The sequence below is a fragment of the Aphelocoma coerulescens genome, chromosome 5, assembly GCF_041296385.1.
Source record: "Aphelocoma coerulescens isolate FSJ_1873_10779 chromosome 5, UR_Acoe_1.0, whole genome shotgun sequence".
Classification (NCBI taxonomy): domain Eukaryota; kingdom Metazoa; phylum Chordata; class Aves; order Passeriformes; family Corvidae; genus Aphelocoma; species Aphelocoma coerulescens.
The window spans coordinates 2,358,439-2,381,235 of record NC_091019.1 but is presented as its reverse complement, the minus strand read 5'-3'; the positions used below and the strand labels follow the sequence as shown (position 1 = coordinate 2,381,235).

The 22,797-nt window shown below is 64.0% G+C and overlaps 4 protein-coding genes across 7 annotated transcripts; 1 reads left to right on the top strand and 3 right to left on the bottom strand.

Moving 5' to 3' along the window:
* Positions 1 to 137: 137 nt before the first annotated feature.
* Positions 138 to 5,933, bottom strand: OSBP (oxysterol binding protein). Its single transcript, XM_069016313.1, has 14 exons — positions 5,626 to 5,933; positions 4,597 to 4,805; positions 3,668 to 3,915; positions 3,397 to 3,595; positions 2,992 to 3,097; positions 2,858 to 2,912; positions 2,618 to 2,749; positions 2,287 to 2,532; positions 2,084 to 2,204; positions 1,897 to 2,000; positions 1,712 to 1,807; positions 1,448 to 1,629; positions 1,143 to 1,363; positions 138 to 1,066 (listed from the first exon to the last, which is right to left on the bottom strand). The coding sequence occupies exons 1-14, from the start codon at positions 5,931 to 5,933 to the stop codon at positions 924 to 926; spliced, it is 2,370 nt and encodes a 789-aa protein (XP_068872414.1). The 3' UTR covers positions 138 to 923.
* Positions 5,934 to 6,329: 396 nt separating this feature from the next.
* PATL1 (PAT1 homolog 1, processing body mRNA decay factor) lies at positions 6,330 to 14,575 on the bottom strand. Of its 2 annotated transcripts, none has more exons than XM_069016310.1 (19): positions 14,044 to 14,575; positions 13,463 to 13,574; positions 13,165 to 13,376; positions 13,008 to 13,085; positions 12,238 to 12,432; positions 12,048 to 12,149; positions 11,781 to 11,870; positions 11,434 to 11,645; positions 11,266 to 11,355; positions 10,953 to 11,136; positions 9,827 to 9,950; positions 9,641 to 9,738; positions 9,499 to 9,558; positions 9,224 to 9,372; positions 8,755 to 8,914; positions 8,457 to 8,606; positions 7,988 to 8,079; positions 7,655 to 7,804; positions 6,330 to 7,474 (listed from the first exon to the last, which is right to left on the bottom strand). In XM_069016310.1, the coding sequence occupies exons 1-19, from the start codon at positions 14,056 to 14,058 to the stop codon at positions 7,453 to 7,455; spliced, it is 2,295 nt and encodes a 764-aa protein (XP_068872411.1). In that variant the 5' UTR covers positions 14,059 to 14,575; the 3' UTR covers positions 6,330 to 7,452. The 2 variants fall into 2 exon arrangements, with proteins under 2 accessions (XP_068872411.1, XP_068872412.1); XM_069016311.1 differs by having other exon boundaries at positions 13,008 to 13,082; positions 14,044 to 14,574.
* Positions 14,576 to 15,007: 432 nt separating this feature from the next.
* On the top strand, positions 15,008 to 21,132 carry STX3 (syntaxin 3). 3 transcript variants are annotated; one of them, XM_069018786.1, is made up of 11 exons: positions 15,008 to 15,217; positions 16,607 to 16,684; positions 16,757 to 16,856; positions 16,940 to 17,014; positions 17,104 to 17,171; positions 17,643 to 17,751; positions 17,954 to 18,027; positions 18,127 to 18,261; positions 18,501 to 18,611; positions 20,590 to 20,690; positions 20,838 to 21,132. In XM_069018786.1, exons 1-10 carry the CDS (start codon positions 15,188 to 15,190, stop codon positions 20,665 to 20,667), a joined length of 858 nt encoding a protein of 285 aa, XP_068874887.1. In that variant the 5' UTR covers positions 15,008 to 15,187; the 3' UTR covers positions 20,668 to 20,690; positions 20,838 to 21,132. The 3 variants fall into 3 exon arrangements, with proteins under 3 accessions (XP_068874887.1, XP_068874886.1, XP_068874885.1); XM_069018785.1 differs by lacking the exons at positions 20,590 to 20,690; positions 20,838 to 21,132 and adding exons at positions 19,064 to 19,171; positions 19,666 to 19,741; XM_069018784.1 differs by lacking the exons at positions 20,590 to 20,690; positions 20,838 to 21,132 and adding an exon at positions 19,666 to 20,110.
* Positions 21,133 to 21,366: 234 nt separating this feature from the next.
* MRPL16 (mitochondrial ribosomal protein L16) lies at positions 21,367 to 22,781 on the bottom strand. Its single transcript, XM_069018783.1, is given in 4 exon segments — positions 21,367 to 21,899; positions 22,021 to 22,169; positions 22,268 to 22,333; positions 22,616 to 22,781. Coding segments are annotated over 4 exon segments (867 nt in total). The 3' UTR covers positions 21,367 to 21,413.
* Positions 22,782 to 22,797: the final 16 nt, after the last annotated feature.

Below are 22,797 nucleotides of genomic sequence, written 5' to 3'. Positions count from 1 at the left end.
ACAAGGCGGCACCTGGAGAATCCCAGGAATGGCGTTCAAGTTCCTGTTCGGGTGCTGCCACTCAGATCCCCACAGGAGTAGAGGGTCCCCCCCAAAACTCAGTCGCAGGGCCCCGACCCCACAGAGCAGGCACAGGGTTGGGGCATTCACAGATTTTAATTTAGTTCTTTTTCTGGAGACAAAAAAAAGAACCAACCCAAAAAAAGGAAAAATAAAATAAAAAGGCATCAAACGGCCCCAATTTCAGGTTCAGGGGTGCAGAGACTGCCCCCACAGCGCATTTCCCCACCCCTGTAGTGTCTGGGGGTGCAGGGGTCCCACTGTGCCCTGGAGAGACCCCCCCCAAAACCCAGGTCCTCCCCCTGCCCTAAACTTACAGGGAAGGCACCTCATGGGGGGTCCCCACGTGTGGGGGACGCCCCGGGGAGGGTGGGGACCCCCCCAAACCGGGGGCTGTGGGGGAGAAGGGGACCCCGATTGCTCTCTACATATATATAATATACACCTATAGAACAGGCTGGGGGGGGGAGTCTGGCCCCCCCCGGACCCCAAAAGCACCCGAACTCTTGGGGGTGAAGGGGAACGGGAATAAAAGGGGAGGGGGGGGAGACCAAGGCCAGCCTCGGGCTCGCCCCGCTGCGCCTTCCCCAGGGCCCCCCACCCCGGGGGCGGCCGTGCCCCCCACCCCAGGGTGCCGAGGAGGTAGGTGGGACGAAGGGACCCCCCCCACTCCGCTCCAGCACAGATTTGGGGCGGGGCTGTGTTGGCTCCTGCTCCCCAAGGTCAGTTTGGGTGGGCTAAGGCAAAGCCCGGCCGGCGCTCACGGCGAGGCGCGGGGACACATGGTTAAGACAGACGGATGGACGGGGGGTCCTGGCCTTCATCCCTCCTCCCCCCGCCGCTCCTCCTCCTCCTCGCCGGGCTCAGAAAATATCCGGGCACAAGCTCCAGTCCTGCTTCTCCTTGCTCTCCCAGTAGCCCCCTTTGTAGACGTGCGCCAGCTCCTGCGTCACCGGGTCCTTCTTCCGCTCGAACCACAGCGGTTTGTAGGGATCGCAGGGCGTCCCTGGCGGGCACAGCAGGGTCAGGGCCTGGGGGGGGACACCGAGGGGGCACATCCCTGTCCGACAGCCCCGCCTTACCATCCTCGGTGGCGCGGGCGGCCTCGGCCTCGCGGCGCTTGCGGGAGAGCCGCTGTTTCTCCTCCAGCCGCTGCTTCTCGGCATTGGCCTCGTCCCACCTGCCGTTCTCCATGAGGCGCTGGTCCGGGCGCCGCCGGCTGTCCGTGGGGGCCGTCCCGTTCTCCGGTGCGTTCAGGGTCAGCGCCAGCTCCGAGAAGTAGTACATGTTCTCTGCGTACTTCCTATGGCACGGGAAGGAACGGGAGTTGGCGCCAGCCCCACAACCCTGCTCCCGGGGACGCCTCGCTCCCGTTTTCCCCACTCACGGCAGCGGGTTCCGCTTCCACAGCAGCAGCCGGCTGTCATCGGCCTCGTGGGATCGCGGCCGCGCCTCGGCTCCGTTGTCGCCTGTTCCCACCTGGACCTTGTAGCAATCCATCTTCTCGTCCCATGTGCCCAGCAGGAGAAAATGCACCTTTCCCGAGGGGTCCATCACCTCCCCGGTCACCTGGCAGGAGAGGGGACAGCCTGGATCAGGACACACCGCGGTCACGAGCAGCGCGGGCTGTCCCACGGCTCCGTGTCCCTACCTTCCTCGCCACGTCCCGGGAGAAGTAGCTGTAAGGGACAAACTTGAGGCTGCACTTGTCCCCTGTCTTGTGGTTGACAATCTCGATCTCACCCGACTGCAGAGGAGAGGGGACAGTCAGAGCCACCCATGCTCCATTCCCCAGGGATCCACGCCTCCATACACCTCCCATCCACGACTTCCCACCTGGTCTATCCAGAGCTTCCCCACGATGATGTTGTGCACGGTGGTCGTCACTTTTTTCCACGTGTAGTGGTTGCCGGAGGAGTGGAAGACGCAGTGGATGGTACCTGAGGAAGGGGAAATTGTGCTGGAAACCATGCCTGGAACCTTGGGCAGTCCCAAAAACCCCACACGCTCCTGGGGTGCTCACCCAGAGGCATGATGGAGAGGTATTTCCCTCGGAATTTGCTGGTGATTTTGATTTCCTGGCGCAGTGTCCAGCCGTGCTTGGAGTCGGCGTGGTGGGCGGCGGCCGGCGGGTGGTGGCTCACCTGGACACGGGATTGGGGACAGCTCAGTGCCGGCCATCCTGACGGCCCAGGAAAGGCTGGGGGAGAGAGGAGCCGGCTGCACCTGCTCGCAGAGGGAGCGGTATCCGTTCTCCTCCAGGCGATCCAGCTCGAAGGTTTCCCCCAGGAGCGGGTTGAAGGGTTTGCTGGTGCGGAAGACGGTGGTGGAGTAGGAGGACACGGTGAAGGCGGCCACGTAGCACAGCTGCTCCAGGGAGCTCTCGCACCGCGCCGCCCGATCCAGGAGCTCGTGGTATTCCAGGTCCTCCGTCAGCCGCTGCAGCATGGACAGCGGCTCATTGAAATTCACCTGGAAGAGGGAAATGGGTCAAGAACACCAAAAAAGGGGGTTCCGGGGTGCCCTGCGCCCACCCGCTGGCTGCGTCCGTGCTCACTGGCATGGGAATTTTGGACAGCTCCTTCCCAATGCAGTTCTTCATGATGCTCCAGAGGTTGAGGCTGTAGTTGGGTTTGTAGGGAATGCGGGTTCTCTTCTCCTTCTTGGTGTCCTCGACCTGGTGCTTGTACTGGAAAGAGGGGAGACAAAGGCTGTTATGTCCCTGTGACCCCCCCCCCCCGCCAAAACACTTCCATGGGAATTGGGGCACCCCCAAGCCATAAACCACCCATCCCACCTGCTCGTCCAGGCTGATGTCACTGCTGGTGCCGCTGATGTTGCTCCCAGTTCTCCTGGGAAGGGGGGAAAGGGGGTGAATGTTCCCGAGCAGGGCAGAGCAGCGAGGGGATCCCCCTCTCCCCCAAAACTCACTTGTGGCCCATGATGTCAGGCATGGGGAAGATCTCTGGGGCATCAAAGAACTCGTTGTTGTCGTCGTCCTCGTCACTCAGGTCACCTTTGGCGGGGCAGCACAGATCTGGGAAAGGGGACAGGGCTGGTGAGGAAGGGACATCATTCCCAGGTTCCTGCTGAAGGTTCCCTTGTCACCAACAGCCAGGCGAGGGTCACACCCCACCCCAGCTCCGAGGGGTGTCGGATAAGGCACAGAGGAGCCAGTTTGGACCCTGTTGTGGATGCCAGAATCACTTGGCTACACGGGTGAGATGGGACAGACACATCCCTCGGGATCAGCGGAGTGAGAGAGGTGGAGCCTTGCCCGGAAAATGCCAGGAAACATCTGAAGGACACTTGGGCAGAACACTTGTCCCTCCCCACCTTTGCTGGAGCCTCCGGTGCCGGGCGTGCTGGCAGGGAGCACCGTGGCACCCCGGAAAGCCCTTTCCAGGTGGTTGTGCTGCTTGGCCAGCTGCTCCAGCGTCTCCTCCAGCCGGATCCGCTGATCCCGCTCCTGCTGCAGCGACTTCTGCCACTTCTTCCCATGTGTTTGCGCCAGGATCATGAAATCCCGGCAGGCCTGTGGGAAAACAGCGCTCAGCATGGAAGTGGGGCCCTTCCCTGCTACGGAATCCTCAGGATGGCAACTCACGTTGATCATGGCGTTGGAGGTGATGCGGAAGAGCGTGGCCCGTTCGTTGACCTGCTTGATCTTGTCCGTGCTGTCCGGAGGGAGCCGCAGGGCCTCGAGCTCGCTGAGGGAGCGCTGCAGGGCCGTGCCGTGCTTGGCAATCAGGTCGTTGCAGGTGCTCAGGTCCTCCACTTTGCTGGACAGGATCCGCAGGGTGTTCTGCAGCTCCGTCTTATCCGTCTGCGACACCGACTCATCACCGGAGTCGTCTGCAGGCAGGAAGGGACAGGGAATGTGGGATTGTCACGTTGCGCCAGGAGCTGCTGGTGAGGCTGCCAGGAGGGGCGCGGCAGGATCCCCAAATCCCCGAGGGCTCCCAAACACTCTCTGTGCATGCCAGGCTGTTGTGGTCACATGTGCATGGACACAGCCATCCCCTTCCAAACCTTCTTGCTGGAGCTGCTAGGATGCTGCCCAGGGCACTGGGGTCCTGCCCTGGGGGCATTGGGTTTGTGAGGAACTGGAAGCCTGCCCTAAGGACACTGATGTTGCCCTGTGATCCTGCCCTGGGGGCACTGGAGATCCTTCCCTGGGGTCACTAGGATGGTGCCTTGGGGACACTGGGGATCCTGTGCTCTGCGGGTCTGGGATTCTTCTCTGGGGGCACTGGGATCCTGCCTTGAGTCCTGTGGAACACTAATATCATGCCCTGGGTCCCGTGGGGTACTGGCATCCTGTCCTGGAATTCCTGCTGCCTGTGTGGCACTGGGATCCCACCTTGGGGACACTGATCCTACCCTGGGCACTGTTGAGCACTAGGATTTCACCCTGAGGGCACAGGGATCCTAGCCTGGGGCCAGTGGAGTCCTAGCCTGGGGCCAGTGGAGTCCTACCCTGGGTCCTGCTGAGCCCTGGAATTTCACCCTGCCACCGATCCAGGAACTCCATACCTGACTCCTCCAGCATCTTGACAGCCTTGGCCTTGGCGAGCTCGAGGGCAGTGACCCAGCGCTGCCGCTCCACCTCGGAGCTGGCCTTGAGGTGGTAGGTCTGGGCCCCGCCGTTGGAGATGATGAAATTGCAGGAATCCTCCACGGTGATGTTGGCCGTGGCCAGGTTGATGGTGCCGCGGCACGTGTGACCCATCTCTGCCTTGGATCTGCGCGGGAAGGCCACGGTGAGGGAAGGGCAGGGCGGGGATCCCCGGGATGAGCCCTCCAGGGGCCATGCAGGGGGCTCGGCATTCCCGGTCCGCCAGCCAGGGCTATTAATAGGGAGGGTTTGCTGGCGCCGGAGCGAGACCAAGGCTGTGGATGTCACTCTGTGGGGCGACAAATCCACAGCCGCTGGGAGTGGCCTCAGGGATCCTGGAGTCTCAGGGATCCGGTGCTTCCCGGATCCTGGCACGGCCCGGGACAAGGGTGAAGTCCCAGCGAGGCCGCGCCGGGCTGGCACTCCCCTTCCACGTCACCGCATGACAGAGGTGACATCCAGCCGGGACACCCCCAGCACGGTGTCCCCCCCGCCGCCGGCGGTGTAACCGGAGCCGGCAGCTGCCGAAGGCTCCGGTTCCCCATCAATAATGGAGGGACAAGGCCCCCCATGGGCGGGCTCAGGTGTCCCTGCGGGTGACAAAACACGAGGCCACTGGGAAGAGCTGCTGGGAGGGACAGCGGGATCCGGGAGCTGCGGGAGGCTGAGGGGGGTGCAGACCCCCGCCACCCCCTCAAATACCCACGGCGACAGGGATGTGACAATCCCGGGGACCGGGAGGTGACATCCCCGGTGACAAGGATGTGACAGCCGCGGGGGGAGGGAGGTGACAGCCGCCCTCCTTCCCAGCTGGCACCGGGGGCATCGAGCGCTCCCCAACTCGGTGCGGGGGGCCCAGACCCGCCTTCCTCACGCCGCGGGGGCTCAGCCCGGCCCCAAGGTCACGGGGGGCCCGGGGGCGCGTCGGGGCGGGTCCCGGTGCGTACCGGTAGTAGCTGAGCAGCCCATTGCTGAGCACGAACCAGCGGCGCTGGTATCCCTTGATGTAGTTGGTCCACTTGAAGAGCCAACCCTCGCGGGCTGAGCCGGGACCGGCCCCGCCGCCGCCCGCGCCGGCCCCGCCGCCCGCCGCGGCCGTCGGTGCCGTCGGCGCCGCCGTCGGTGTCGGTGCCGCCCCGACGCTCGCCGCCGGTGAGGGCAGGGCCGGGGGCGCGCCGGGGGCCGCGGGCACCGCCGCGGGCCCGGGGGGCGCGGCCGGGCTGGGCCCCGCGCCCGCCGCACGCAGCTCCGCCATCGCCGCCGCCGCCGCCGCCGCCGCCGCCCCGCCGCGCTGCCGTCACTCAGCCCGCCTACGTCCGCGCCCCATTGGCGGCCAGGGCGCCGGCGGGGCGGTTCGCGCGTTGCGATTGGCCGAGAACGGGATTCTCGCCTGTCAATCAGGCGTGGAGCCAATGGGCGGGGCCAGTGGGGCGCCGCGCGTGCTGACGCCGAGAGGTGAGTCACCCGCCAGCGATTGGCGGAGGGGCGGGGCTTCGCGCCAAGCGCGCTGCCATTGGCTGAGGCGTTGCCACGCCCCCTGCTCTCTGCCCCGGCTCTCCCGGGGTCGCGGGTTCGAGACCCTCGAGGGGACAGAGCGAGGTCGCGGAGGGGGCGGCTCGGGTCAGAGAAGGAGAGGCCAGGCTGGCAGCAGTATACAATTCATCTTTATTTACAATACCCTATAAAAATGTAAATTTAGAAACTTTATTGTCATTAACCAGAACCAAAAACTGGGAGGGAGGGGGGAGAAAAAAAAAAAGGCAATTAAAAAAAAAACAAAACAAAACTGCAAGCAAATGAAATTAAGAAAAAAAGCAGAAAAAGGGGAAAAAAGGGGGGGGAAAAAGCAAAAAAAAAAAAAAGAAAAAAAAAACAAAACAAAAAAGCAGGAAAAAAGAAAAAGCAATAAAATAATAATAATAATAAATGAACTTTCCACTTGATCTGTCGGAGAAAAAGGACAGGGAAAGGGCCGGGAGCAGCGGAGGCAGGGCTGGTTAATGCCAGGAGGAATTCCGGGGTGTAAAATCCCTACATGTGCAAATCTCTTGGTTTTTTTTTTTCTTTTTCTTTTTAAAAGCGGAAAAAAAAAAAAAAAAAAAAGGTAAAATTATCCCCCAACCACCACCACCACCTTCCCGAGGAGCAGCACAGCTAAATCCACCCGGATCCGATCCAGAGGGGACAGAGACCTGGCTGTGCCCTGCCACCCCCCCACCCCGGAGCTGCTGGGGCTGATCCCAGGGGGGGCGGGTAGGGAAGGAGCCGAATTTTGGGAAGACGAGGTGAGTGTGCAAAACAGGTGTGTGAAGTGTGGGGAAGGGCGGGAAGCGGAGCTCAGTGCTTGTGGGAAGGGCTGGAGAAGGAGCAGGGAAGGAGCAGGAAGCCCCTGGCCACGGATCTGGAGCGAGGGGCTCCCTGCTTGCTGGGATCCTCAGTAGTGTGTGTGTGTGTGTGTGTGTGTGTGTGTGTGTGTGTTTGGGGGGGAAGCAGCAGTTTTTGGGGGTGCAGAGGGAGTCAGGGGGAAATTGGGAGCAGCAGGGAAAGGCAGCAAGTTGTGGGAAGAGGGGGAGCAGCCAAACATCCCCCTCTTCCCGCTGATCCAGGGATTGGGGGGCAGATGTGCCCCTTGTGCCAGGCCGGGCGTCGGGGGAGGTGTGGGGTGAACCGTGTGCCCTCTATCCATCCATCCATCCATCCATCCATCCATCTATCCTTCCTTCCTTCCATCCTTCCTCTGGAACATTCCGGTGGTGGCGAGGAGCCACGGAGATCTACCGGATCCCGTGCACTAAGCTAGAACCAGGCAGCAACGGTGGGGGGGATCAGAGGAAGGCAGCGATTCGCCTCTCCCCAAGCTGCTTTTCCTCGCTCCAATCCTTCTCCAGCTGCACCCCCACCTCTGGTTTCCCCTTTCTCCCAGTCCCACGGTGGGACAGGGCCACGTTCCCCTGGGAAAAGAGGGCTGGCACTCACTGCAATTTCGTCTCCAGCAGGTTCAGCTTCTGCTGGTCGACGTAGCGAGAGAAGAGGGAGATCAAGTTGGAGGGGATGGACACGGGCTTTGCCAAGGCTCCCTGAGGGATCCGCAGGAGCTCCTGGGTCGCCATCAGCATCAGCTCCGTCCTGCCGGACAAACAGGAGAAAGGAGCAGTGAGAAGCGTGAGGGGGGCTGGGAGGGCAGGAGCTCCCCAGCTCCCCTTGGGGAAGGATTCTGGGAGCCTGGAAGCTACACCTTTTCCTCCCCGAGGGGCTGGGAATGCGGTGACATTCCAGGCAGGAGCATCCCAGCCCAGGACAGGGACTCACCATTGGTTGTCCTGCATCAGCTCCGTGTTTGTGTCCGAGCTCTGCAATTCCTCCCCTCGGCTCAGGACCAGGTACAGCAGGGACAGACCAAACTGTGGGGACAGCGAGGGGATCGGTCACCTCTGAGGGGAATCCCCAACACTTCCCAGCCCTCCTGGGAATGCTGGCACAGGCGGGAGGATCCCCGGCTGCCTTTGCAGGAGGAAAAGGAAGAAAAGACCACAGACCACTCCCAGCCCAGGAGGGACTTAGAAGAGCAGCATTCCCACCCCAAATTCCAGCATTGGAGCGTGGAGCACAAGCGGGACAGACCCGGAAGCTGCTGCCAGGGTGAAGCAGAGCCCGGGGCCACCTCAGACCGTTAATTAATGTGCCAGACACCCTGGTTAATTAGCGAGGGGAACACCCTGGCGCTGAGAGGCTGCTGGGGCAATTCCCAAGGCTGGGAAGGGGTGGGGATGAGGAGCACCTTGTTTTGGAGCACAGCAGTGAGGTGCAGGTTGGTGGGAGCGGCGGCGCTCTGAGGTAGGTTCGTGAGCTGCTGCACAAGGCTGGTGACTGTTCCCAAGGGAAGGTGGTAGAGGACGTGGGAAAAGGGCCTCAAGAGGCAGGGAAGCACCTGTGGAGAAAAGAGCACAGTTGGGAGCTCCACACGCTTCCCTGGCACTGGAATTGCAAAGCAGCTTCTCCCACACAGCCCCTGCCAGGAAAGGCAGGAACTGCCATCCCGAAGACACATGGAGCCCTCCCAGCTTCTGGAACCTCACCTCATCCTGAGCATCCTTCTTGATGAGGAAGGGCAGGTTCCTGGCCGTGGCCATGAGCACGTCGGCCGCTTGCTCTGGAGCCAGGAAGGGAAGGATCCGGGCCACCAGGCGCTTTCCTTTCCGGATGCACATGATCTGCATGAAGTGGTCATCACTCGGCCTGAGGAGAGGAGGAAAAAGGTGCCACCTCTGACCTGGGAGCATCCCAGGGTTATCCCATGGCTGGATCTGCCCCAGCACCAGGTGGAAAATACACCCATGCCTCAAAAAACATCCCTGAGGAGGGAAAAAACTACACAGGAATGACATTCCTAATCCTCAGCTCTGCCTGTTGGAGGGGATGGAAGTTGTGACAGCGAGGGTAAAATGGCAAAAAAAAAAGTTACTTCAGTCTCCTGGAAGAGTCAGACATCCATGGAAAACTGGTTTCAGTGGTCCCAAAGTGCTGGAGCTCCCAAATCCCGCTCACCTGTCCTGCCCAGGCGCCTTCCCCCTCAGATTGTCATACATGTCACAGATCTTCTGCTTCCTCTCTCCCATCAGGGCTGGCCGCTCCCCTTCCAGGCTCAGGAGGTAGCGGCGCTCGTAGTCCTCCACGTCCAGGAGGAGGCTGTACGTCTGCAGGGAGCGTGGATCGCTCAGGGAATTACGGATCATTCAGGGAATCACGGAATGGGTCGGGCTGGCCCACCTTTTATCCCACCATGGACCTCTGAGGGTCGGGACGATCCCCCTCAAACTCACCTTCTCGATCGTGACGAGGGTCTGCCGCCTCTTATCCCGGACTTGCTTCTCCTTCGTCTCCTGCCGGGGAGGGAAGAGGGAGTCAGGGCCGTGGGAAGCAGCCACAGGGCTGTGTTGGAAGGGAGGAAGGCCAGGAACTCACGTCATCCTCGCTGCGGGACGTCACCACGGCGTCGATCATCTTCCGGGGGTTGTTGACGCTGGAGACGGTGAGTTTTCCCAGCGAGCCCTCAAACTGCACTGCAGGAAGGAGGGAGCAGGGAAGTCGAGGGATGAGTCCCCTCAGTCCCTGGATAAAAGGAGCTCTGGGGCTGCTGGAGGGCTTTACCTGGCTTGTAGGTGTGCTCCAGCTTGGCCACCTGAGGGGTGATGAGTTTAGTGCGCTCCTTCTTGGGACCGTCACCGTGCACTTCCTCGGCTGCTGCCAACTTCTCCAGCTTCTGGAAGTAGTTCTGAGGCAGGGAGAGGAAAAGTTGAGAGCCTTCTCCCAAAAAAAACCATTGGCCATCTCCCTCTCCTCAGCTCCACCATCTTTCCAACATCATCATTCAAGCCACAGCTGAGCCCATCCTCCTCTCCCATCCCTCAGGATGACACAGATTGAGGCTCCTCCTCAGCCCTCTCTCAGGACAATGACAAATCCACTCTCCCTGTGGGGTTCACAGTTCTTCCCAGCACATCCCAGTTAGCCTGCCTTGCTCCACTGGCACCCTGCCAGGGCCTCCCCACCCAATCCACCCCCTTTCGCGACGGCAGAGCTCTGCTGACTCACATCCTGCACCAGTTCCTCTTCTCTACTGGGACCAGCTCACCCACACATCCCTAAAAACCTCTGCCAGCTCCAAAGAGGACAGCCCCAGCAGGCACAGCTCTACTACCCCACTCAGTCTCCCAGTGTCCGTCCCAGACATTTCCCTCTCTCTCTGGGGACCCTCAAATGGTCCCTCCGCCACCACCTTGCTCCACCTGCTCCAAACCCGGCTTTTCCCAGCACTGTCTGGCATTCCCTATTCCTGAACTGGAAAAGAGCAGGAGCAATCTCTCCCTGTTCACCTTCCCTACTGTGCTCTTCGGATTCCCACAGGATCCTCCACCACCACCATTCCCAGTCAGATCAGAGTCAGCCTTTCCCTGTCCAAGGATCTCTCCTTAATTTTCCATGTAGCACCTTCCCCATTTCCATTCCATCCCAGCTCTGTCATGCTTCTGATGGAGAGGAGCTGCTCTCCTGTTATCCCAAACCTATTAATCCAGTGTCCCCTGACATCTCCTCACTCCTGGAAATCTCATCCAAGAAGAGGGAGTCAGCTCTTCCCAGCGATGCTGCTCCCACCCTGTCCCTCTGCCTTCCTCTTCCAGGGAGGAAAACAATCCACGGCATCTCTCTCTCTGGACTGACATCCCCTTCCCACCCAATACCCAATGGACAGAGAGCAGATCCTGCTCCCAAGTACCTGGTAATAATAATCATCCAGGTAGGGGTCAGTGCTCTGCAGCTGCATCATCTGGATCTTGGACACCCAGTCCTTTTCCCGCTGCAGCATGAGGTTGGCGTAGGGATCCTTACGGATCTGCTCCTGATGGCTGCTCCGGTGGCCCCCTCGGTCCCCCCCGGAGCCGTTGAGGCTCCGGTGCTGGCTGGCAGGAGAAGAAGGGCACCCGTGAGCACACCGGAGCTACAGGAAGGGACAGAGAGGGGGGACAGGTGACCCCGGAAGCAGGACACGTCCCCGTGCCACGCGGCCCCGTCCCTGTCCCCGCACTCACTTCCGGTTCTGCTGCTGCCGCTGGTGCAGGAGCCGGCGGTGCTGGGGGTGCAAATGGGTCGTGTCCGGCCGGAACATCTGGGGCTGCGGCCTGGGGAGAGCAGGAATCGTCAGGGATGGATGCAGGGAGCGGGCGGGATGCTGGGAAAGGGACAGGGCCAGCACCGACCTCAGGTTCTGCAGGTGGGATCCGGGGCCCTGAGGGTGCGGCAGCTGCGAGGGGGGCGGGGCGGGGGGAGCCCCGAAAAAGGCACGGAACCCTCCGGCCGGGGACATCATCTGCCCAACTCTGCCCTGGAGCAGCTTGGGATTCACGGAGGGCAGCGGGCTCCCCACCAGCCCGGACACCCGGGCAAACTGGCTGGGGGACATTCGGCCGGCCTGGAGGGGCAGAGAGGACACCTGGAGTCAGCCGGGCGGGAAAAGGATCTGGGATGGCCAGCAAGAGCCATGGAGAGCCAAGTCCCGGAGCCACGTGGAGAGAAAGGTGGGATGAAGCACGGGAAGGGGCTTTACCTGGGCTCCTCCGAGCAGCTGGGCTCTCTGCAGGTGTGTGAGGACGGGAGAGACGCTGTGGGGGAACGGGTGGCCCAGGAGGGAGGAATTCTGGGGAGAGAGATGGCAACAGGGACCCCTGTCACACACCATGACTGGCAGACGGGACAAACCCCAGGAAGGCCAGGCTCCATGGAGCAGGGATGAGCCACAGGAACACGGGGAGGTTTTTGAGGGGAGGGGCTGGACATCAATCCCCAAAAACAAGGATGAGGGGAAGCTGGATACCGGAACATTGCAGAGCTGGTTGGGGGACATCCTCTCTCCATAGGGAGCGGGATAACGCTGCTGCATGGTAGCTCGGATGTGGACAGGCTTGGGACACAGGATCTGGGAGGAGGGGAGAAGCTCGGTCACTCCCCCTGGGAAGCAGCCTGCACCCCCGGGAGCGCTGGGAAGCTGGGAATCGAGGAGGTACCTGCTGGTTGAAGTTTGGGATGGCAGCCTGTTTGGGGGGGGTGCCGATGGGAACGGCCCGGACCGGGGGGCTCCCGATGACGGGGGACGAGGAGCGCCGGGGCAGCGCCCGCTCCGATGGATCCCGCTCCTCATCCCGAGCCTGCAGAGGCCTCTGGGGCAGGGCGTAATCCAGCACGGACACCGACGGCATCTCCTGCGGGAGGAACACCGCCCTGGAGCCACAGGCTGGCGCAAGGAGGAGGCTCCTTGTCCCCCCTTCCTCCTGCCAGCTCTCCACGTCCCACTGCGCTTCCCTGGGCTCCCCACGCGACGCTGGGCGTTCCCGGAGCGCACGTGACTGCCAAGAGCATCACGCTTGGGATAACGGGGCGTGGGGTGGGAATTCTGGGTCACCTCCCAGCCCAGCAGAACCAGGAGAGGATTGGGAGAGGGTTGGCCACGCAGCACTTCAAAGCCCGACTCTTAAGGAAACCACAACAACGCGAAAATCCTCTGCCTCCAGGCACCAGCATTCCCAAATCCGGCTGGGAGCCCTGAAATCCCTCAGACATCACGAGGCATCCCAGATCAGCGACAGCTCCCAGTCCCAGCCCTCCAGGGTCCGAGGGGGGACAAGAGGTGACGCCTACGAGGGTCCCCAGCGAGCCACGGATGCAGCCAGAGGGAAGCGGGACACTCCACTATCCCAGGTACAGTTCATCCCACCCAGCTGGCTGCCACAGGGATTTGGGATCACCAGGGAAGAGCCCCCTGCCCTCAGTGCCCTACCTGAGCGAGGAGCGGGCCCCGGATGCGCCGCAGCACGGCCGAGCTGTCCCAGATGCTGGAATTCAGCCCTCCAGGCTGCTGGATAGCACAAGGAGAGTCAGGACAGTGCTGTGGGATCCATCCCCACATCCCTCCGGATCCCCCAGCCCATTCCCACCTGCGGGGGATCCCTGGTGTGCACGGCCTGCATGATGGCCGGGTCCTCCAGCTCGCTGTCGATGACGAGCCGCGTCAGCCGCTCGGCCAGCGCGTCCTCGGGATCGCCCAGAACGTCCCCGTCATTCCCAACGGGACCGTCCGGCTCCCGGCTCGACCCGGCCTTGTCCTCCAGCTCCGCCAGCCGCTCGTGGGCCTCCTGCCAGTCGTCATCTGCCAGGGGGGCACAGGGTGAGGGACGCAGGGCGGGGGGGATCTGTGGGGTCAGGGAGATCTGGGGGGGACACTCGGGCTCTCACCGACGGCCCCAGCGCCGAAGGTGTCATCGTTGAACTGGTCGATGTCTTCATCCTCCTCCCCCAGGGCCTGGAAGGCGTCTTCATCCTCGTCCAGCGGGCAGTCCTCCAGGGACTGGGACAGCCGGCAATGGGGTCAGCTCCCTTACACCTCCCTGACGAGCCCCCAACCCATTATACCATACAACAACCCCCCCCAGCCAGTGATACCTCCCCCAGCCCCATTGCCCGCCCACGGAAATCCCCCCAACCCATTATTCCTACACGGGGACTCCCCCAACCCGTTAGATCTCCCCAATGATCCCTCCATACCGAAAGAGTGACCCCTCCCGTTATACGCTCCCCCAGCCCGTTATAGGTCTCCAGTGTCCCCCCAGACTCCTCCCGTCACCCCGGAGCCCCCTCCCAACCCCTCAGACCCCCTCAGTTACCCCCCTCCCCACCTCATTTTACCTCCCCCGCCCCAGTCCGTTATACCCCACCCCACCCCGTTACACCGCCCCGGTGCCTTCCGGGGGCGGTTCTCCCGCAGGCCCCGCAGGGCCCCGCCCGCCCTGGCCCCCCCCCGGCCCCTCCCCGCTCACCGGGTACCGGAACATGGCGGCGCCGGCGCCCCCCGCCCGCAGGCTCCGCGCCGCCCGACCAGGCCCCGGCCCCCGCCGCGCATGCGCCGCCGCGGGCGCAGCCGCATGACGTCATCCGCCGCCACCGCCCCGTGCCCCTCCCGCCGGCGCGCGATGGGGCGGGGCTAACGCGGGCCGCGCCCCACCTCAGACCACGCCCCCTCCGTGAGGGTTTCTTAAAGGGGCAGCGTCGCTTTTTCTCCCGCCCACAGCGGTGACACCCGCGTGTCCCCCGCCCGCAGCCGTGCCGCCCAGTGCCACCCCATCCATCGACAATGCCACCCCATCCATAGCCCCAGAAGTGTCCGTCCAGCCCTGTCCCCAGCTGTGTGCCATCCCCAGTCATGTCCCCCAGCCGCGTCTCCCCCAGCTGGGACCCCTGTCCCCAGTCATGACCCTCAGTTGTGTCCCCTAACTGCAGCCATGTCCTCAAGCTGTCCCCTATCCCCGCTCGTGTCCCCTGTCCCCGCGGCTGTGTCCTGTACCCGTAGCCGCGTCCCGTTCCCAGCTGTGTCCCCAGATGTGACCCTATCCACGGCCGAGCCGCGTCCCCTGAACCCCGCCACGTCCCCAGCTGTGACCCACATCCATAGCTGTGTCCCCAGCTGCGTCCCCATCCACACCCCCTGTCCCCCCGCTGCGTCCCCGGCCGTGTTCCCTGTCCCCGGCCGTGTTCCCTGTCCCCAGCCGTCCTCCCGCCGCAGCCACACGTGGCAGGGAGGGGGTGACACGTCCTCACCGTGTGACCCCCGTGGGGGACCAGCTTCCTCATGGCCTCCGAGCCCACATCGTCCCCCACCTCTGCCACCCCCCGAGGGGTCCGGGGGCCACCCCCAGCTGCCGCCTCCGGCGGGTCCGGGTGTCCCAGGTGAAGGGGTGGCTCCACCTCGTCCCTCCCCTCGGGCGCCTTCCTTGTGCCCGTCACTGGGGATTAGCGCAGGGACAGCCCCGGGCTTGGGGACAGGCACAGGGGACAGGGCCATCCGCCACCTCGCCTGGATGTAGGAGGCCTGGCCGAGCGGCGAGGACCGAGGGTGACACCCCCCATCCCTGCGCTGGGCGAGGACGGGGACCCCCCCGCGCCCCCCCAGCCCTTGGGGGCACCATGAAGGACCGGCTGGAGCAGCTCAAGGCGGTGAGGGACCCCCGGCGTGGCGAGGGGAGGACAGGGGACAGACACCCGCAGGGGGCCCCTCAGGAAAAGGGTGGCACCGCGATGGGGGTCCTCGAGATCCCACCCTATGGTGGGTGAGGGCGTCACGGGGAGAGGGGACCCCAAAAACCAAGTCTGTGGCGGACGGGGACGTCATGGGGTGGATGTCACCGAAATGCCACCCCACGGTGCGCGGGGGTGTCACGGGGATGGGGGGGACCTCAGGCCCCATGCCATGGTGGGTTGGGGTCTCGGGGACACCCCAGTCCATGGTGGGCGGGGACACCGGGGGTGGGTGGCACTGAGACCCCACCCCGCGGTGCGTGGGGGTGTCACGGGGGTCACCCCATGGCAGCTGGGCGACCCCGAGCCTCCCTCCAACGGGGGTGGTGGGTGGGAGGGACTGGGGGGAGGTCATCCCCGTGCGGTTTGGGGGTACGGTGGGTGTTTTGGGGTGCCGTGATGCCCCCAGCCGAATCCGGTCTCCCCCACGCTGTGGGGTGCAAGGGGGGGACACCAGGGGGTATGGGGGGGGCGTCCGTTCTGTGGGGGCATGGCAGTGAGTTTGGGGTGCCCGCACCCCATCCGGCACCCCACACTTCCCCACGTTCCCGCCACCAGCGCTGCTTCCTTCTCCCTTTTTCCTTCTCCGCCGTGAGGCCCCACTTCCCCCCTGTCTCCCTCTGCTCCCCAGCATCGGCTCCCCATGGATTGGGGGGTGTCCCAGCAGCCCCCCAACTCGCGGCCGGGCCCCCAGCCGTGGCAGGGAGGCTTGGCAGGGATTTACCGGGATTATGGAGCCATCAGATAAAGCCCTCACGGGGGAGCGAAGGGATTAATTTTATTTTTACTCCAGCAGCAGGAGGAGGGGGGTGGGGAGTCCCAACCTGGGGTCTGTCCCCCTCCCCAGGACACCCCAACAACACCCCCGGGGTGCTGGTGGGGCTCAGGGGGTGAGGGGAGGCAGAGGGGCTGGGACTGAGTTTTGGGAAGGGCTGGATTAGGGAGCGTGTGGGTGAGGGCCTGGGCACGACACCAGAGTGTGGGGCACCAGCCACCTTTTTGCCCCCCCAGGGCTGCCCCAGACCTGCTGTGGGGCCACAGTTGAGGACATAAACCCTGTCCCATCCCCGTCCCATTGCTGTCCCTGTCCGCTCCCTCTGGCCAAGCCCAGCAATCCCTTAATTCCCGGCCTTGCGTGGCCAGATGTGAGCTGGGCTCGGCCCCCCCGGCTCTTCCCCGCTGCAGATGTCCCCTCCTGTGCCACCACATCCCCATGGCTACTCCCCCCGTGTCTCTGTCACTGCCGGGGGGGCCCCCGGGGGGCGCTGGCAGGGCACAGGGTCCCCCCTGAGCGCTGTGTCCCAACAGAAGCAGGATGCGGACGATGAGGAGGAGCTGGAGATCGCCGTGGACAACACGGCATTCATGGATGAGTTCTTCTCGGAGGTGAGGGAGGGCTGGGAGCAGGGCTGGGCAGGGCAGGGCTGCCTCCTAACCCTCCTCCCAAAATCCTCCCAGATCGAGGAGACCCGGCAGAACATCGACAAGATCTCGGAGAATGTGGAGGAAGCCAAGAAGCTCTACAGCATCATTCTCTCAGCCCCCATCCCAGAGCAGAGTGAGTGTCCCCACACCGTCCCCTGCTCACGGGGACCCTCCCTGGGGACATTCCCATGGTGGCTCACACCCGTGATCCCACAGAGACCAAAGATGACCTGGAGCAGCTGACGGCAGAGATCAAGAAAATGGCCAACAGTGTCCGTAACAAGCTGAAGAGTGAGTGGCCCTGTCCCTCTGGGACGCTGGGATCACAGGGGCTGGCAGTGGGGAAGGTTCCTGAGGGGTTGGGGTCTGGCTTTCTCCAGGTATGGAGAGGAACATTGAGCAGGACGAGGCACGATCCTCCGCCGACCTCCGGATACGCAAGTCCCAGGTGAGCTCCGTTGCACATCCGGCATCCCCAGGTCCCACCCCGTCCCCCACGGTGATAAGGTGTCCCCAAGTCTCCCAACTCTATCCCCAGCAGCACCTTGTGATCCCAGGCTTCATGTTCCTCTGCCCCATCCCCAACACTCTGTGCTGTCCCCCCATGCTGGGACATGCCACATCCTGGGTCCCCTGGCTCTCACGCCACTGTCCCCTCTCCCAGCGCTTTGTCCTGTCCATCCTGGGATCAGGAACACGCCGTGTCACTGGGCTGACTTCCCGTCCCCATCCCCAGCACCTCCTCTTGTCCCCTGGGCAGTGTCACACCTGTGTCCTCGCTCCTGTCCCCTGTGACAATGGGGACATGCCGTGCCTGGGGTGTTCCGTGTCCCCGTTCCCAGCACCGGGTCCAGTCCCCCTGGGGTGTCCCATCCCCAAGTGCCTGTCCCTGACCTCACGTCCCTGTCCGTGTCCCCAGCACTCGGTGCTGTCCCGCAAGTTCGTGGACGTCATGACCAAGTACAACGAGGCGCAGGTGGATTTCCGGGAGCGCAGCAAGGGCCGCATCCAGCGCCAGCTGGAAATCAGTGCGTGACCACGACCCGCGGGCGGGGTGGGCAGGGCCTGGCAACAAACCCCGCCCATTTCATGACGTGGGTGGGGCCAATCCCCCAGATCCCCACCCCCTTGACCAAATTTGGTTAAGTGGGTGGAGCCAGACTGTACAGAGCCCACCCCTTAACCCGGACTGGGCGGGGCCTGTTCCCACCCCTTCCCACGTGCCCGCAGCCGGCAAGAACACGACGGACGAGGAGCTGGAGGAGATGCTGGAGAGCGGGAATCCCTCCATCTTCACCTCGGGGGTGAGCCCTGACACGGGAGGGTGGGGGACACCAGGGGACACGGGGCGGGGGGGTGTCTCAGGGCCAGGCCTCCCCGCTGACATCGCCCTGTCCCTGCAGATCATGGACTCGCAGATCTCGAAGCAGGCGCTGAGCGAGATCGAGGGGCGGCACAAGGACATCGTGCGCCTGGAGAGCAGCATCAAGGAGCTCCATGACATGTTTGTGGACATCGCCATGCTGGTGGAGAACCAGGTACGGGGGGACACGCAGGGACCTGGGTATGGGGTCACGGGGACATGCACAGGACCACGGAGTGGCCCAGGGACCTGCCCAGGGGGATCCAGGCATGCAGCAATGTGGGGTGGGATGGTGACCACTGCACGGAGACAATCCAGTGCCGGGGCAGGGCACGCCGGGTGGGTGGGTGCCAGCACCCCGGGGTGCTCTCAGTGTCCCCCCCCCCGTCTCTGTGTCTCCCGGGTGCTCCGTAGGGAGCCATGATCGACCGCATAGAGAACAACATGGACCAGTCCGTCGGATTCGTGGAACGGGCTGTGGCCGACACCAAAAAGGCTGTGAAGTACCAAAGCGAGGCCAGGAGGGTGAGACAGACCGACGGCCCCGGGTCCCCTCCACAGCCCCCAGTGTCCCCTCTGTAACCCCCAGTGTCCCCCTCTGGCCCTCAGAGTGCCTTCACATCTCACAGTGTTCCCGGCACCCCCCGTATCCTCCAGCAGCCCTGAGATCCCTTTCTGTCCCTCAGTCACCTCCTGTCCCTCCTCAGCCACCCCTCATATCCCCCAGCTGACCCCAGTAACTCCCACCTCCCCCCAGTGACCCCATGGGGGGCTGGCAGCCCTGTCCCTCTCTGTCCCACTGCCACCCCTGAGCCCCCTCCCACCCTCAGGTGTGATGAGCTGCTGAGGGCTCAGCCCCTCCTGCCCCATCCCCAGGGCTTTGCAGCACCTCTTGTTCTTTGGGGCCTCTCGGTGCCCTCGTGTCCCCCCCACACGGGACAGGTGTCATCAGCCCCAACTCGCCCCTGTCCCCCTAGAAGCTGCTGATTTTGGTGGCAGTGGCCGTGCTCTTGCTGGGGACAGTTGCCCTCATCATTGGACTCTCGGTGGGGCTGAACATGAAATAGCCCCTGGGGCGGGGGTCTGTAAGTGTTGGGGGGCAGGGGACCCCCACTGCGGGGACACGGAGCCCTGGGGGATCCCAGCGTCATCTCCTGCTTGGGGGGCTCCAGTGCTTTGGGATTTGGGGCTGTCACGGGGCTGGGGGTGGGGGGTTCTGGGCTCGGCAATCTCGGGTCTGTGGTGCTGGGGGTCTGCATTTTTTGGGGGTCTGCAGAGTTTGGGGGTCCATGGTGCTCTGAGGTCTGTGTTTTTTGGGGGTCTGCAGTGCTCGGGTGTCTGTGATGTTCAGGGGTCTCTGGTGCTCAGGGGTCTGCGCTGTTTGGGGTCCGCATTTTTTGGGGTCTGCAGTGCTTGAGGGTCTGTGTTGCTCGAGGCTCTGCGTTGCTTGCGGGTCCGTGTTGCTCAAGGCCCTGGATTTTGGCTCTTCCCCACATCCGCCATCCCTGCTCCCTCCTTCCCGCGGCAGTCCCGGCCCCCTTCCCCGCCGGCTCTTCCAGCTCCCCTTTCCCTCCTCCAGACGCTCCTGACCATCCCAGCGATGTCACCTCCCGGCGGGACCCTCCCCGGCACCGATCCTGGACCCCTCCTCTCCCTGTTTCTCCCGGACCTGCTGCTCCCAGCCCTCTGTGTCCCGGCTCCTGCCGCAGGCTCCAACACCACCCGTCCTGCTGCTCCCTGGGATCTGCCCCCGCGTCCCCTCCAGCCACAGCCCCGGCAAGGGGGTGACAAGGACACAAATCTGAGGGCCGGACGCTCACCCGCGCGGGCATCCCACTGGAATGAGGGCGGGAATAGGGACAGGACACGGCGTTTGGTGGCACCAGCGTGGTTTGCTGTCACAGTGCTGTGACAGACGGAGCTGTCGGGGGTCCCCGTCCCCTCTTGGCTTTGATGTCCGGGTGGGAGGATGTGTTGATCGTGGATATTTAACTCCCGTTGGAATAAAATCCCGCTGATCCCGCCCCGCGTCTCCTCTCCATGCCAGCACTGGCAACGCACAAAGCCGCCGGTGCTGCTCCGGTTCGGCTCCCGCTGTCCGGGGATTTGGGGGCTGGACCGGCTCCGTTTCCCGGTGCTGGAGGACACCCCCAACCCCCAGCCCCTGCCCAGACCCCCCCCCCCCCAAGTTTTTGGGTAAGTCACAGCATTCGGTCACCTGTCCCAGGGCACGCTGGCACTGTCACCTCCCTGTGCTACACAGAACCAGCTCACACCTGCCCTGCCACCTTCCCTGTCCCCTCCCCAGCCCCTGTCCTTATCCCTTGCCTTATCTGTCCTTTCTCCACCCTGCACAGCCCCTGTCCTTGTTGTCCCCCTCCCCATTCCTTGTCCCCCTCCCCAGCCCCATCCTTATCCCCCGTCCCTCTCCCCAGCCCATTCCCTTCCCCTGTCCCCCTCCCCAGCCGTGTCCCTGCCTCACAGTCCCTGTCTCCCCGAGCAGAAGAAGATCCTGATCATGTTGTGCTGCATCATCCTCGCCATCATCCTGGCAGCCAGCATCGGGAGCATCTTCGCCTGAGCCCCCCGCCCGCTGCCCTCCAGGTGACAGGGACAGGGCTGGGGGTGGCACAGGGGGTCCCTGGTGCCCCCCAATGCCAGGGAGTGGGTTCGGGCTGCCACGCTGGGAAGGGATGGGAATGGTGCCACGTCCCCTTCCTGAGTGTCACCTCATCTTCCTCCCTGTCACAGGTGGCCTTTCCCCCCTCCTGCCCCCTGCCTGGATGATCCATCGGAGAGACCCCGGCCATGCCCTGATCCCCGGAGCCCCGAGGACATCCCACGTGTCCCTGGAGGAGTGGAGCCCACCTGCCGTGCTCCCCCCTCCCCTCCCAGCGCCAAGGTCCCCTCGCTCCTCCTCCTCCTCCACTCGGGTGACAGTCGGTGGCCGCTGTGACAAGCAGCCCCTCCTCGGTGGCACGGAGCGGCCGGGGGGGCCGTGTCCCTCTCGGGGGGGGGACACAGGGCTCTGCCTTGCCGGGGCGGCCGGAGGAGCCTCTCCCTGTGCTTGGTGCTCCTTGGATGTGCAGCCACCCATGCTGGAGCCTTCCTCCTCAATAAAGAGCTCACCCAACACTCTGCCTCGTGGCTCCAACCTGACCCGTGGATCCCTCAGGATGCTCCCAGCTCCAAACCCCACTTTGGGATAAAGATCCTCATCCCTCAAAGCCTGATCCATGTATCCCTCAGGACGCTCCCAGCTCCCAAACCCACACTAGGCTCTTGTGGAAGAGTTTAATTCCCAAAGGAATCCAATCCGGCTGCTCCTCACACCCTGTGCCTCAGGAAGAACTTGCCCCAGTAACGTCCCTTGAGCCGCAGGTCGTAGGGGCTCAGGTACTTCCTCATCCCCAACATGTTGGAGGCCACCACGCGCTCGAAAGTCCAGGGATTTTGGTTGTTGAGCCTCTTCTCCTCCTCTTCCCGCCGCATCTCCTGGAGGCTCTCCCGGCTGACGGGGATGGCCGGGAAGGGCAGTTTTTGGGCCACCTGGGCCAGGAAGGGCCTGACCTCCTCGAACTCGCAGTGCCCGCCCACCTCCACCACCAGCCTCCCGCTCTTCACCGCCGTCACGTAGTGGTCGATGGGGCCCTTCCCGCCGCCCATCCGGTGTCCCAGACTTTTCCGTGTCACCGACTTGTAGGGGCCGGGCACGCGCCACACGGCGAACATGGACTTGGGGTCGATGCTGCGGCCGATGGTCAGGCGGATCATCTCGAAGTGGCCCCAGTGCAGGTAACCCCCGCCCAAAGCCTGCGGGGGGACAAGGCGGGGACAGCTCAGGAACCCTCAGTGCAGGGAGGGTCCCATGTCCTGCCCGGGAACACGCGATCCCAGCCTCTGGAATGCTCCCCCTCGGTCCGTTCCTGCTCACCAGGATCCCGTACTGGCCCTGGGTGAAGTCGGTGGCCACCTGGGACGGGCCACGGATGTCACGGAGCCGCCGCGGCTCCCGTCGGACCTTGGGCACCGCCGGCACCTTGTCCATGAACTTCAGCTTCGGCTTCTCCGGGAAGGTGATCCCTGCCGGGGAACACCAGGATCACCGGGATCTCGGGGAACAGACTGGCGGGCGTCCCCGCCACTCCTCGCGGGGTTCTCCCGCCCTCCATCCCCCTCACCGCTGTAATCCGGGGGCAGCGCCAACTTCTTGAGCCCCGCCCGGGGAACCGCGACGCCGCCGGGACCTGCGGGACAGAGCGGGGGGGTCACGGCTTTGGGCGGGATGGGGGGGGTCGGGCAGCGCCGGGAGGGGAGGAGGGACCCCGCGGGGCCTTCCCTTCCCGGTCTCAAGATTCCCCCAGGCCACCACAGCCCAGCCGGGGGTCCCGCCAAGCCCTTGGTACCTCCCCGGTGTCAGCCCTTCCGAGCCCCACCCCGAGCCCCAGTCGCCCGGGAAGGTCCCCCGGCCTTCTGAACCGCCCACAAAGCACGGGCGGCCCCTCGGAGCGCGGGCGGGGCCCCCTGACCTCCCCCGGCCCGGAGCGGCCCCGGGAGCCGCCATCGCCACATCGCCGGGACACGCCGGAAGTGCCGCAAGGGCGCCGCCATTGGTCCGTCCCCAAACACGTCCCGCCCGTGGTCCGGCCGGGAAACGCGGCGGGAACGTTAGTTCCGGAGGGAAACGCGGCGCATCCCATTCCCACCCCCG

Coding starts and splice junctions, on each gene's coding strand:
- OSBP (XM_069016313.1), bottom strand. CDS start 5,933: ATGGCGGAGCTGCGTGCGGCGGGCGCGGGGCCCAGCCCGGCCGCGCCC. Junction 3,916..4,596: donor CAAGATGCTGGAGGAGTCAG/GTATGGAGTTCC, acceptor TCCTGCCTGCAG/ACGACTCCGGTGATGAGTCG. Junction 2,913..2,991: donor CCTGACATCATGGGCCACAA/GTGAGTTTTGGG, acceptor CCCCCTTCCCAG/GAGAACTGGGAGCAACATCA.
- PATL1 (XM_069016310.1), bottom strand. Junction 13,377..13,462: donor CTTCGGCGCTGGGGCCGTCG/GTGAGAGCCCGA, acceptor CCCCCCTGGCAG/ATGACGACTGGCAGGAGGCC. Junction 13,086..13,164: donor ACACCAGGGATCCCCCGCAG/GTGGGAATGGGC, acceptor TGTGCTATCCAG/CAGCCTGGAGGGCTGAATTC.
- STX3 (XM_069018784.1), top strand. CDS start 15,188: ATGAAGGACCGGCTGGAGCAGCTCAAGGCG. Junction 16,685..16,756: donor TGGATGAGTTCTTCTCGGAG/GTGAGGGAGGGC, acceptor AAATCCTCCCAG/ATCGAGGAGACCCGGCAGAA. Junction 18,612..19,665: donor ACCAAAGCGAGGCCAGGAGG/GTGAGACAGACC, acceptor TCCCTCCTCCAG/ACGCTCCTGACCATCCCAGC.